A 13900-nucleotide genomic window follows, 5' to 3' on the forward strand; every position below is an offset into this window, starting at 1 on the left:
TTGTCTCAAGATGAATTAATAATTGCTGTAGAGAAATGAGTCTCCAAATTCATTTAATTATAGAGTTAACCACATATTAGATGATTGCAACCTGCGTTAAAGGGAAAAAAAGAAATATAATAGGATAGAATGAAAAATATGAGGCTACTTTACAGCAAGTAAAATATAAGTATTGTTTCAAGAAGCTCTTATATTAATTACACAGTCACATATGAGTCTACTGGGCTATGATGTGAAATATATTTCTTATTGTAGAAAAGAAGTGCAGTAGGATCTGTGTAACCACAGAAAGTTGTCATGAAGTCAGGTTACTACAACTGCTTAACATATATTACATCACAATTATTTGGGAAGTATGAATTATCAAAAACTTTAGGAAAATAAGGCCTAACTGGAGATATCTTAGAGAAATCCATAGATTTTTCTTCATGGCATTACAGTATTGAAGTGTGATTATCCTGTTCTTGATGTTCTATAATGAACATTTTAGGAGTTAGAATATTATATAACATGTTACAGGATCATATATGATATGTTTTTAAAAATTTGCTATAGCTGAATTTTAGAGATTAAAGTATAGCTGAGGCTCTGCACAATAAGACTAAGGCTCCTTGGGATAGATACAAATACGTTTTCGGTTTCTACCTAAATGTTTGTTCCTGTTCCTGTAAAGCTTTTATTATTGTGGAAGTAAACAGGAGCCTTTACAAGTTTTACCCATTCCTTATGAGGCACTTGCATTAGTGGTGCATTGTAAATTAAACTCATACTACTGAACTGTTTGCTTTATAGGGTCCTGGCTCTTACATCATGAACTACATAATGTACATCTTCTGGGCCTTGAGTTTTGCCTTTCTTGCTGTTTCTTTGGTAAAGGTATTTGCTCCATATGCCTGTGGCTCTGGAATTCCAGAGGTAAGCTATGCAATACTTAGTACTAGTATCCTTAAACATTTAGTAATTGTTATGATGCTTATCTTTCTTGCTTCTAGGGAAAGTAGTTGTTTTTTGGGGGGGACATGGTTTGTTTGTAATATAAAAAAAAGAAAAGTTTAGCTCTAGCTGGTTTGGTTCAGTGGGCAGAGCGTCAGTCTGCAGACAAGGGTCCCAGGTTCGATTTCAGTCAAGGGCACATGCCCAAGGTTGCTGGCTCCATCCCCAGTGGGGGCCTGCAGGAGGCAGCCGATCAATGATTATCTCTCATCATTGATGTTTCTCTCTCTCTCTTCCTCTCCTTTCCTCTCTGAAATCAATAAAAATACATTTAAAAACAAAAAAGAAAAGTTGAAAAAATGTAAGCTTATTGTAGACATTGAAAGAAATTCTGCCCTATAGTCATTTCACCATTTACCTTGGAGGTTGATTTTTTTTTTTTTTCTTAACACTAATTTATCACATGGCTAAACAAATAGCCTGAGACTTACTTAGATCCCAAGAACCTGAAGAAATACCTTGTAGCCTGAAGTTATTTGATAGATTAATTGATGTTTAGATTTAAATACATTCATTCTCTCTATATAAATATAACTTAATTAAATAAGTTAATTCTTGAATTTGGCAGATAATATTTATAACCATTTTATACTTTAAAATAAACATTGGGTCATAGTGAGTCAGTAGCACAAACTTTAGTGTTTTATTGTTTATCAACAGTAAAGGAGGCTATAGTTAGGATTGAACATCATATCAACTCATTTCTTTCCCCTTTGTATTTTTCTGTGTTAAATAATTTACCACTTTTCTAGTGCATTTCTTGTAAACACTAAATTGTAGTGATTTTCAAAGTCTATTAAGAATATCTTCAATAAGGAGCAATATCATACAGTATTTAACAGTTGTCACTTCTTAACGTGTAGGTAAATATTACACATAATTATAGGACACTGAGAAGGCATAATATCTTTATTTCTGACACAGAATGTCTGAAATGTATCTAACTATATTATATTTCTACAACAAATACTCAAATTTGTCTTTTTCTGGTTTGTAATTATCTTGTATTAAGGTCTGTATTCCTTTGAATGTGGCCTAATATTTTAGTTTTGTTTGTGAGATAGGGTTGCCTTCTATCCTTGCTTGGGAACAGTGTTAGAATATGATATAAATTTATTATATGTAGCATATTAGTTAAAGCTTTTGAAAAATTAATTGTAAATTCATAGTCCACCAAAATTTATGAGGTGGTATTCTGAGTAAAATAAGAGAGTCACTTAAGTTAGTTAAATTCTCATGGTTCTTTTTAAAGGATATTAATCTGCCTTAATCTTTCCTTTGTAGATTAAAACTATTTTGAGTGGATTCATCATCAGAGGTTACTTGGGAAAATGGACTTTAATGATTAAAACCATCACATTAGTACTGGCTGTGGCGTCAGGATTGAGTTTAGGAAAAGAAGGTCCCCTGGTACATGTTGCCTGTTGTTGTGGAAATATTTTTTCCTACCTCTTCCCAAAGTACAGCACAAATGAAGCTAAAAAAAGGGAGGTAAGTGTCTTTTCTAGTTTATTTGACATATAAATATCTGTCATATACACTTAATTCAGTTGAAGAATTTTCTAGTGTAAAAATCACATTTACTCTACTTTTTGGATACATTTTGTGTTCAGATTAAAATTACAAAGGGAAAATTGTTTGCTTCTTTCTCTTTTTGTGAATAATCGCTAATTGCTTTGCCTTACACCTCTCCTCTGAAGTGTTTCTCAAATGTAGTATTATTTTACTCTTCTCTCTCAACATCAGTATTTCTCCAGGGTTGGAAATATTAACAGCTGTGTTTTCCTGAAGTGTCTGATGCCAGTGGGCGTGTGTGTCATCTGCAGAGAGCTGTCTGGCACCAGGGGGAAGTTCTGAGGGCCTCTAGACCGCCTAAGGTTTAAATCAGATTTACATTAAAGATGTAGGAACTCCTTTTTATTCAGCTGTTAGGGAAGTTTCTTTTGCCATTTTTTTAAAGACCAGCCTGAGATCATCCAGGTGGTCTTTAAACTTTACAGATTATAGAGTTTCCCTGGTGTTTCTAGATTGCTCTGGATGTCTTTTAGGAGGAAGGTAGGCTCCTGGGATCTTCTGTGTTAGCTCTAAACTTGGGAGGTCCAATCCCATCCTGTTTTCCCAGTCTAATCTGCAGTTCTAGATGGTGTACAGTATTTTATATCTCATTAAATATTGAGAATTCAGGGGTTTCTGGCCCTAGCATAGGAGGAGCTTTCAGCCTGTTGTGTTTTATACTACAATGAAAAAAGTAGAGTATTTTTATCAAACTATTTAATTCCTCAATTGAAATAATTCCAGTTCATTTTAATGCTAGCACTGAAACGTCCTTACATTGGCAGTAGTCTAAAAGTGGAACATTTCAGAGCATCATTGCTCTATCTCTGGATGATAATTGTGACTTCAGTACTGTCCTGTATAACAGCGATTTTCTACCTTTTTCATCTCACAGCTCACATGAACTAATTATTAAAATTCTGCAGCACACCAAAAAATACATATTTTGCCAATCTGACAAAAAATAGGTATAATTTTGATTCATTCACACCAGAAGGCTATTGTATTGGCTGTTGTCATATTTTTATTTGACAAAAGGGAAAAGAGGCCAGTATCCCTGACTAAATAGTTAGGTGTTGCATGTTTTAAAAATTCTCATGGCACACTGGTTGAAAATCACTGTTATGTAATTAGGATAACTAACATTGTTATTGATTACTTACTGTGTATCTGGTTTTATGTCAGATTCTTTACTTGCACCTTAAAATTCAATCCCATGATAATCCTATTAACATGGCATTATTATTCTCATTTATAGATAGGTAACTAAACTAAATCTTGGCTAATTTGCCCAAGATTACGTGTCAGAGTGTGGATTAAAATTTATTTTTCTTCCATTCTAAAGTCTATACTCTTAACTACCCTACTACTATTACTACTACTACTACTACTACTACTACTACTACTACGACTGTGTGGACATGTGTTTATGTCTTCTCAAAACAAAACCTAAACTATACTAGGGTAAGTTAGTGGTTAAATGAAACTATAGCATTCATCTCCTCAGTTCAGTTTTTTTACTTGCTATTGTATCATGACATTTTGGGGGTAAGATTTACATTTTTATTTATTCACTAGAGGCCCGGTGCACGAAATTCATCCACAGAGGTGGTGTTCCTCAGCCCAGCCTGCACCCTCTCCAATCTGGGACCCCTTGAAGGATGTCCTACTGCCGGTTTACAGAGATCGGGCCTTAAACAGGCAGTCGGACATCCCTCTCACAATCTGGGACTGCTGGCTCCTAACCACTCACCTGCCTGCCTGCCTGCCTGATTGCCCCTAACCACTCTGCCTGCCGGCCTGCTCGCCCCCAACTGCCCCCTGCTGCCAGCCTGCTCGCCCCCAAATGCCCCCCGCCAGCCTGATCAAACCCAACTGCACCCCCCCTGTTGGCCTGCTCACCCTCAACTGCCCCCCCCTGCTGGCCTGCTTGCCCCCACCTTCCCTCCCCACTGGCCTGCTCATCCCCAACTGCCCCCCTCCCCTGCTGGCCTGCTCACTCCAAACTGCCCCCCCCCCTGCTGTCCTGATCACCTGCAACTGACCCCCACTGACGGCCTGCTCATCCCCAACTGGCCCCCCTGCTGGTCTGCTTACCCCCAACGGCCCATGCTGTCCCATCCTGGCCTAATCACCCCATGGCAACCCAAGGTCCCAGCCCCTCCTTTTTTTTTTTTTCTTTTTTTTTTTTTTCCAGCGCCTCCTTGAGCAGAGGCTAGGGCCGGCTGGAAGCAAGTATATAGGATTTATTTATCTTCTATAATTGAAACTTTGTAGCCTTGAATGGAGGCCAAGGCTGGCTAGGGCTGCGGGAAGCTTGGCTTCCTCCATTGCTGGGGAAACCCAAGCCTCCTGCTGCAGCCAACTTGGTTGGGTTAATTTGCATACTCGCTCCTGATTGGCTGGTGGGCGTGGCTTGTGGGCGTAGCAGAGGTACAGTCAATTTGCATATTTCTCTTTTATTCGTGTAGATTATAAGTGAAAAATGTAATTAATTAGAAAATGTTATAGAAATTTAATTCATCTGAATTTTAATAATGTTTATGACAAGTTTATTCTGTCACCTTAGTATATAAATGTCTAGAGCAGGGGTGGGCAAACTTTTTGACTCGAGGGCCACAATGGGTTCTTAAACTGGACCGGAGGGCCGGAACAAAAGCATGGATGGAGTGTTTGTGTGAACTAATATAAATTCAAAGTAAACATCATTACATAAAAGGGTACGGTCTTTCAGCTCTGCGGGCCGGATAGAACAGCCGAACAGGCCAGATCCAGCCCGCGGGCCGTAGTTTGCCCACGGCTGGTCTAGAGTTTACTTGTTAGGGTATTTGTTAATGAAAGCATTAAAGCCTCATATTTTGTCTTTCTTCCTATATCCACTTCTTTGACATTTTTTAATTAAATGATTCTTAAATACTTATTGAAGAGATTAAAATGTGTGTTATAGGTGTATGGGTGTTAGTTTGATTGTAAAATTATATTTTATTAAATGTAGAATTAGAAAAGTCAGGTAAATATGTTGTCTTCAGTTCCATTAATGGGAAAAACAAAACAAATTGTAAGTTGAATTTTCTCACACTTCTTCCCTAAACAAAGTCTGTATTCTTAAAGCCAGATACGATTTAATTAAAACACATACTTGTTTATTTTTAACTTACCAAACAGTAGTCTGACTATATAGTTTGTACTCTTAATCATTTACAATTTAATTTTGATGATTTCTAATTTTTTTTTCAGAAATGTAAAAATTGAGCATTTGAAGAAATGTTTTGGTAGCCTCAAATATTTACTAAAGTAGTGAAAAGAATAAAGACTCTTAGAAAAGCAATTAGAGATAGATGCCCAATGTGTAGTTGGCTTCACACTGGTGGGATTTGGGGAGTGTCCAAGTGACAGACCAGGAATTGCAGAGAAGATCCATAAGAGAGTTTATTATGTGGGTTCTGGCTGGTGAGGCTGTATCCTAAGGGGCAGCCATTGTTTGTGCTGAAGGCTCTCCATACTGGTAGTGGCAGTATTTTCAGAGGACTTAGGGTAGTGAAAACATAGGGAAACTCAGTAGTTTTTAAGTTCCCTGGATATTTTACTAGGATTTGGACTAAGGCAATTATTAATTACTAGGGGCCCGGTGCACGGATGCATGCACATTGCAAGGAAATTAATTAGAAGATTTGTGCGGTAATTATGTTACTACAAAAAATTACATGTCAAAATAGTATATATAATATAGTATTATAAAATTAAAACATGCGTGTGATTGGCGCTGAGAGCTTTATATGTATTGCACATGCACGAGTCAATGTTTATTTTTAAATTGCCAGTGCGCCTCATATGTACCTGCCGGTCAGTTGGTTGGACGGTCAGATGGATGTACAGTCGGACACTTAGCCTTTTATATATGTAGATGACACAGCTCTAAAATACGAAGAAATTATATCCTATTTAAAAATAAGTAAACACCCCTAGCCAGTTTGGTTCAGGGGATAGAGCGTTGGCCTGTGGACCGAAGGGTCCTGGTTTTGATTCCGGTCAAGGCCACATACCTCAGTTGCAGGCTACTCTCCGGCCCAGGCCCTAGTCTGTCTGGCCATGTGCAGGAGGCAACCAATCAATGTGTTTTCTCTCACATCAATATTTCTCTTTGTCTTTCCCTCTCTCTTCCACTTTCTCTAAAAATCAATGGAAAAATATCCATTGATATTTGTTTGAATTATTAAAACATGAAATAAACCACATCCTTTTTTTTTTTTTTTTTTTTTTTTTTTTTTTTTTTTTTAGGTGCTCTCAGCTGCCTCAGCTGCAGGTGTTTCTGTGGCTTTTGGTGCACCGATTGGAGGAGTTCTTTTTAGCCTGGAAGAGGTAGGTAAAAAAAAGAATACAGCAATTAAGGTTATATATAATTATTATTAAAGTATATTTTAGCATACTTTTCAGTTTTATATCTAGTTAGTGAAGTAAGTATAGACTTTGTTTTTAAGTTTTCAAATTTATTTTCATAAACTTATTTTTCACTCATATGTAAACGCTAATATACTATATATGTTCTTTACCTTGAGAAAAATCTTTTTAAAAATATTATTTACAAACATTAGTTATTGTTTAAAATTTAACTTGGCTGACACATTAAAGTAAGCAGATATGAATTTGATTTAATAAAGAAATATTTAAAACGATCTATCCCTATTGGCTTAAATACAGCCTTTTTATTTAAAATTTTTAATTAATTCCTAAATCATCTTTGTAAGTTTTTCTTCTGTGAATATTTATATTGCAGTTATTGATGTTTGAGGAGATCATTTTAATTGCTTTAGTAGAATATTTTGTTTTTGTTTTCTCTTTGGTGCTTAATACTTTTTACACATTTACACAAAAATATGACTAGGAGTGTTTTAAAATGTACTTTTCTACTTATTTCTATTTTTCATCTTTTTTTAATTTAATGTAGAAGAGGTAAATCAAATACTTCTGTATGAGCTAACAGGAGTTGGTGGCAGTATATTTATTGTTTACTATGATTGGAAGTGAAACTCATTTTGAAAATAAATGCTAGGTATTTTAAATAATTATTAGACATTTATTACTAGTTGATATTGTGAATATATAATGAGGTGATAGTTTAAGTTAATAAAACATCAATATTTTTATTACCATAATGAAATCCATTCTATATAAATTCTAGTGGCAGCAAAATTTAGAGCTATAATATTTACTGTTCAAGTTATATCAGAAACATTTTATAAAATTATACCATTAATTGTTCTTTTTCTTTTTTTTTTTTTTAGGTTAGCTATTATTTTCCTCTTAAAACTTTATGGAGATCATTTTTTGCTGCTTTAGTTGCTGCATTTGTTTTGAGATCCATTAATCCATTTGGTAATAGCCGTCTCGTCCTTTTTTATGTGGAGTATCATACACCATGGTACCTTTTTGAACTATTTCCTTTTATTCTCCTCGGGGTATTTGGAGGGCTTTGGGGAGCCTTTTTCATTAGGGCAAATATAGCTTGGTGTCGTCGACGCAAATCCACCAAATTTGGAAAGTATCCTGTCCTTGAAGTCATTATTGTTGCAGCCATCACTGCTGTGATAGCTTTCCCTAATCCATATACTAGGCTCAACACCAGTGAACTGATTAGAGAGCTTTTTACAGACTGTGGGCCCCTGGAATCCTCTTCTCTTTGTGACTACAGAAATGACATGAATGCCAGCAAAATTGTTGATGATATTCCTGATCGTCCAGCAGGCGTCGGAGTATATTCAGCTATATGGCAGTTATGCTTAGCACTCATATTTAAAATCATAATGACAGTATTCACTTTTGGTATCAAGGTAAGTGCCAGTGTGGGGTGATGTTTAACTAATCTTGCCATGATCAAAACTTGTATGTGGAATGAGAGATGAAATTTTTATGTAAAGGTGGTTGTTTCATAACCGTGGCCTGAAAAAGTTCTTATCTTTTGGGTTTAATTTTAAGAAATGAAAAAAAAAAAAAAAAAGAAATCCTTAGGATATATTGTTGAGCCATGGTATCTGTTAATTTGTAACAAATTACCCCCAAATTTAGCATCTTAAGATAACTTATTTTGCTGTTGATAGTGGTCAGTGATTTGGTAAGGACTCAGCTGGCATGTTTTGGTCTCTCATACAGTTGTCATCAGACATGGCTAAGGCTGCTCATCTCATAGACATTCATTTGTCTGGCACCTGGTCTGAGAAGATTCAGACAGCTAGAGCTGGAACATTTGTCCTTTTCTAACATCTTGCCCTCTGTGGTTTTTCTGGCATGGCGGCCTCAGGGTGGTTAGATTTCCTACGTGGTAGCTCAGGTTTCCAAAAGCAGGTGTCCCAAGAGGACCATCTCTAACCTAGCCAAAGAAGTCATACAGCATGCCTTCTATTGTGTTCTGTTTGTCTAGACAGCCACAAAGGTCCACCCAGGTTCAGGGAGAGGGCTATATATTCTACCATTTAGTGGGAGGAGTGTTTGAAATTTTATGATATTTCTAAACCATTTCTTAGTTTACTATTGCTGCAGTAATAAATTAGCACAAATTTAGTGGCTTAAAATCACCAAAATTTATTACATTTCTGGAGATAAGAAATCCAAAATCGGACTTACTGGGTTAATATTAAGGTATCCATAGGGATTTTTTTTCCCACCCAGCCTTCTAGAGGCTGCCCACATGCTCATGGCCCCTTCTTCCATCTTCAAAGCCAGCAATAGATGGTCAAGTCTTTTTTCCCTCATCATTCTGAAACTCACTCTTCTAAATCCTTCTTCCACATTAAAACACCTTTATTATTACTTTGGGCCCAGCCAAGATAATCCAGGATAATCTCCTGTTTGAAGGTCAGCTAATTAACAACCTTGATTCTGTCTGCAATCTTAATTTCTCCTTGCTACATAACATAATGAATTCACAAGAATTAGGATATCCATATCTTTGGGAGGCCATTTTTCTGCTTTACCATATCCCTGTAGGATTTACCTTGAAAGGACACTGCTGAAGCAAGAGTTAAATTACTAAGCCCAAAGCTTTTTTCCATCAAGGACTTGGTCCTTATGCCCTGGGAAATTGCTTTTTTCTAACTTATGAAAGTGAGAATAACATTTGATAGTGATTTGCCAGTACATATAATTCTATTATGTGACTGTCAGTGATGTATATGGGGAGTCAGCTAATCCATGTTCTTTAAATTACTCTACCTGTAATTCATATAATAATATTCTCTAGTGTTAGTGTGCTTTCACAGCTGTACATTGTGGGGAATAACAGCTTGATTTTAACAAAATTGGAGTGGTGTTGAAATATGGTCTTTTGTTGTTTTTTTAAAATTTTTATTTAGTTATTATGAAAGAGAGAGACAGAGATTTGTTGTTCCACTTATTTATGTATTCATTGGTGACTCTTCTATGTGCCCTGACCAGAAATATGGTCTCTTTTGTATTGTCCTCTGTGTTTAGTCCACATTATATTAATTAAATATAATTAAATGTAAGGGTTAAATAATAAAAAAAACCTTGAAATTTTCCTTTTTCTTCTTAGTGAATCAAATTAAAGGAGTTGTTAAAGCTCCTAGTTCTACAGTAAGTTGATTTTCTGTAAAAAACAACAACAAACACACACCCTCAGCTGAGCTACAGGACATCAGAGGCACATTACCCTCTGCTTTGGCCTAAGGATCTAACTGGCAGGAGAATGAAAAACATATTTTGATCCCTTCTATTTGGATATCCATTTAATGATCCTGATATATTCTTTAACTTGTCAACACTTTGTGCTCAGCTTATTTCATATCCACAACAGTTTAGAGCTATTAGTTTTTTAATAGTTTTTAAATGATCTTGCTTAATTTGTTTACTGTTTCTATTATCCTCATTAGATTCATATGTATGAATTAATTAAAAGGAGAAAAATATTTATTGACTAAACATATATATATTATATATGCATGCATATATACATATAAATATATAATATAAAATCACTACACAATTATTGGGACACCTGATAACATTGCCCGCTTTACATTGTACACTTAAGAGGGATAGCATCTAATATTTCTATCATTTTATAAACAAGTAATATATAGGAAGGACATAATCTTGGAATAAAGGGCAGTACTTCATATTGAATTGATTTAGAATTATGAAAAGTGCTTTGTACTGTTCTTTTTCTTTCCACATTTTACCATGTACTAATGAAAATTTTGTTAGGGGTTGGCATTAAGGAACCCCTACCTAGAGAAATAACCCTTGGGTTATTTTCTCTTTGGACTAGAGAATGTGATATGTTACTTTGTAACTAAATTCATGGAATTGTTAGGATACTGTATAGTAAGATTTTGCTAAAAGTTTTAGGATTTTGCTATGTCAATGTGAAAAGAAGCAAAAGTGTTAGAAAGAAATCCACAGAACATAGGTTTCAAGCATGCAGGTGAGGACCTCTGCCTTATCGTGTATTCTGTTTTGTTGTAGGTTCCTTCAGGTTTGTTCATCCCCAGCATGGCCATCGGAGCGATAGCAGGGAGGATTGTGGGCATTGCCGTGGAGCAGCTTGCGTATTATCACCACGACTGGTTTATCTTTAAGGAGTGGTGTGAGGTTGGGGCTGACTGCATTACTCCTGGCCTCTATGCCATGGTTGGTGCTGCCGCATGCTTAGGTAACAGCCACTGTGTTTGTCTGTGTCTGGATGCCTGTGAGTCTGAGAGAGAAAATGAGTAAGAGCTTGCTCATGCTTAATTGGTGGGGTAGAGTTAGGGAAAAGGTGAGGCACAGGACAGAAGAAAAGAGTGTTTTCACAGAAATGAAACAGTACTACTATTACATGATACTAGAGGCACAGTGCACAACATTCGTGCACTGGGGGTGGGGGGGCTCCCTCAGCCCGGTCTGGGCCCTCTCAAAGTCCAGGACCCCTCAGGGGATGTCCGCCTAAGCTGGCAGTCAGACATCCCTCTCATAGTCTGGGACCCCTCACTCCTTATCACCCACCTGCAGTGGAGGTGGGAGAGGCTCCTGCCACCACTGCTGCGCTTGCCAGCCATGAGCCGCCTAAGTGGTGCTCCCCCTGTGGGAGCGCACTGACCACCAGGGGGCATCTCCTGCATTGAGCATCTGCCCCCTGGTGGTCATTGCACGTCATAGCGACTGGTTGTTTCGCCGTTTGGTCGATTTGCATATTAGCCTTTTATTATATAGGATCTACAGTACTAGGTTTTATTTTACCTGCCTCTGAAAACTTGTTAATGCAAAAATTTAATAAAAATTTAATCTTTTTAATATCATTTAATGCTTTATGATAGAAAACATCTCAGTACATCATAGGCTTAATTTGAATCCTGTCCAAGAAGATTTTTGGTTTTTTCATTGTCAAGGGTCTTACCTTCCCTCCACCAGCTATAGCCTGGTTCCTAAGGTTAGCATGCCCCAAAGCTACAGAGTAGCTTTACTTGGGCTCTGCAGTTATGTATTTTTAGCCTCAGTAAAAGGTTTCTTTACCAGCCCTCCCTCATGTAAGGTGTATTTATAGAAAAATGAGAAAAGTCACTACTCTTTTAAAGAAAAGAAAAGCAAAATATTTGCATTAAATACTTATGAGTCTATTTATTGTCCTGTTGGGCATGAAAAGTAGTTGTTTTATATTTAAAATGTCAGCTAAACTTTGGTTATAATATTTAATAATAGTTGGTATTTTGACTTATTTTTGTTCAGTACATCAAAATTGTGCAAAGTAATTTTTGGTCTTCAACAGTGTAATATCAAATGAAAGTGAAGGACAGAATCATTTTCACTAAAATAGCAAGTATTTATTGAGTACCCACTTTCTGTTTAGCACTCTGCTAGGTGCAGTGAGTCATAGAAAAAGAAGTATAAACCATGAACCCAACCTCAACTATAATCAGGTTGGGTAGACAAGACCCACACTGAGAAAACAATAGTGAGCAATAATGATTATATATTGTACTGCAAGAGTCTATGAAAATTGAAGCAATCTAGAGGAAAAAATTTAGTAATTTAGGTAGGGTAAAACATGAACTTTATTTTTAAAGATTAGTAGAATTTAGAGGACTTTGTTGAAGAATATAATAATGTGAAGACAAATTTGAATAGGAGTAGATTTAGTATCCATGGGCCTCTGAAGAAACTGATAGTATTGAAGTACAGAATGCATTTTGGATACTTTTGGAAAATGAAAAGTTGGATGCTGAGAAGGAGCCAGACTGTGAGACTGCCATGGTTTAAGTTAGGATAAATTTGTATTAGGAATCTGTCAGATCTGTGGCAGTCATGCCTTTGCCACATGTAGCTTGATGACTGGGAAAGTTCCTTTATCTCCTTTAAAAAAATTTTTTTTTAAATGGAAATAATAAATACCTGTCTCCTACAGTTGTTTTGAGGATTACCTATATGTATAATAGCCTAAGCGACTGTTATGGCAGAACGACCTGAATGACAGTCACTAAGATGTGCACTGACCACCTGGGGGCAGATGCTCAACGCAGGAGCTACCCCCTGGTGGTCAGTGTTCTCCCACACAGGGAGCGCTGTTCAGCCAGAAGCCAGGCGGTAAGGAGACTGCTGCTAAGGAGCAGCAAGCTGAGCAATAAGGAGCGAGCAGGCAGGCGGTAAGGAGTGAGGGATCCTGGATTGCAAGAGGGATGTCCACTGAGGGTTCCCAGACTGCGAGAGGGTGCAGGCCGGGCTGAGGACATCTGCCCTCCAACCCCCACCCCCACCTCTAGTGCATGAATTTCATGCACCGGGCCTCCAGTATGAGATAAAATGTATATAAAGCTCTTAGCATAGTGCCTGGTAAAATAAGTGCTTCATTAAAAAATAATTTTAAAAACACTTTTGTAAACTGACTAGGACATGTCTGGCATAGTATAGATAGATAATAGTAGGTTCTTTCTCCCTTCTGTTTTTAGGTTAAAAAACAAGAAGGAAGAGTTTAAGCTTAATATAGAATGAACTGGTGAGCCCTGGTAGGTTTCTGAGAGAAGAAGCAACATGGTGAAAGTGTTACTTAGGAAAGGTTAACCTGGGGACATGGCTTAGAAAGTGGATTGAAGGTAATAGGCTTGGATTTAAGGAGGTAACACAAAATAGTATTAAAATTAAGGAACAAAGCCTTGAGGGTCTGGACTAGGTTGGTAATAGTGAGAATTTCAAAAAAGATACTCATAGATATTTTGCAGAGCAAATCAGATAAGACTAGGTAAGAGTCTAGGTGTTGGGATAAAGTAAAAGGATGAACCAAGAATGATTACCTAGGTTGTCAGGAAGAATGTAATGCTGGCTGTTGGAGTCAGGGAAGTTGTAATGGGGAGCTCTTTGGGAAGAAGAG

At 36.9% G+C, this 13900-nt stretch overlaps 1 protein-coding gene across 8 annotated transcripts in view; it reads left to right on the top strand.

Moving 5' to 3' along the window:
• CLCN3 (chloride voltage-gated channel 3) overlaps positions 1 to 13900 on the top strand; it is a 95278-nt gene that overhangs the window by 68003 nt on the left and 13375 nt on the right. For all 8 annotated transcript variants that reach the window (XM_080674087.1, XM_080674084.1, XM_080674089.1 and 5 more), the window contains 5 exons: positions 793 to 915; positions 2278 to 2484; positions 6826 to 6906; positions 7830 to 8375; positions 11026 to 11212. In XM_080674087.1, coding sequence (XP_080530213.1) covers positions 793 to 915; positions 2278 to 2484; positions 6826 to 6906; positions 7830 to 8375; positions 11026 to 11212 — 1144 coding nt within the window. The remainder of the gene's footprint in view (positions 1 to 792; positions 916 to 2277; positions 2485 to 6825; positions 6907 to 7829; positions 8376 to 11025; positions 11213 to 13900) is intronic.

The sequence above is a fragment of the Plecotus auritus genome (genome assembly GCF_963455305.1).
Source record: "Plecotus auritus genome assembly, chromosome: 6".
NCBI classification, from domain to species: domain Eukaryota; kingdom Metazoa; phylum Chordata; class Mammalia; order Chiroptera; family Vespertilionidae; genus Plecotus; species Plecotus auritus.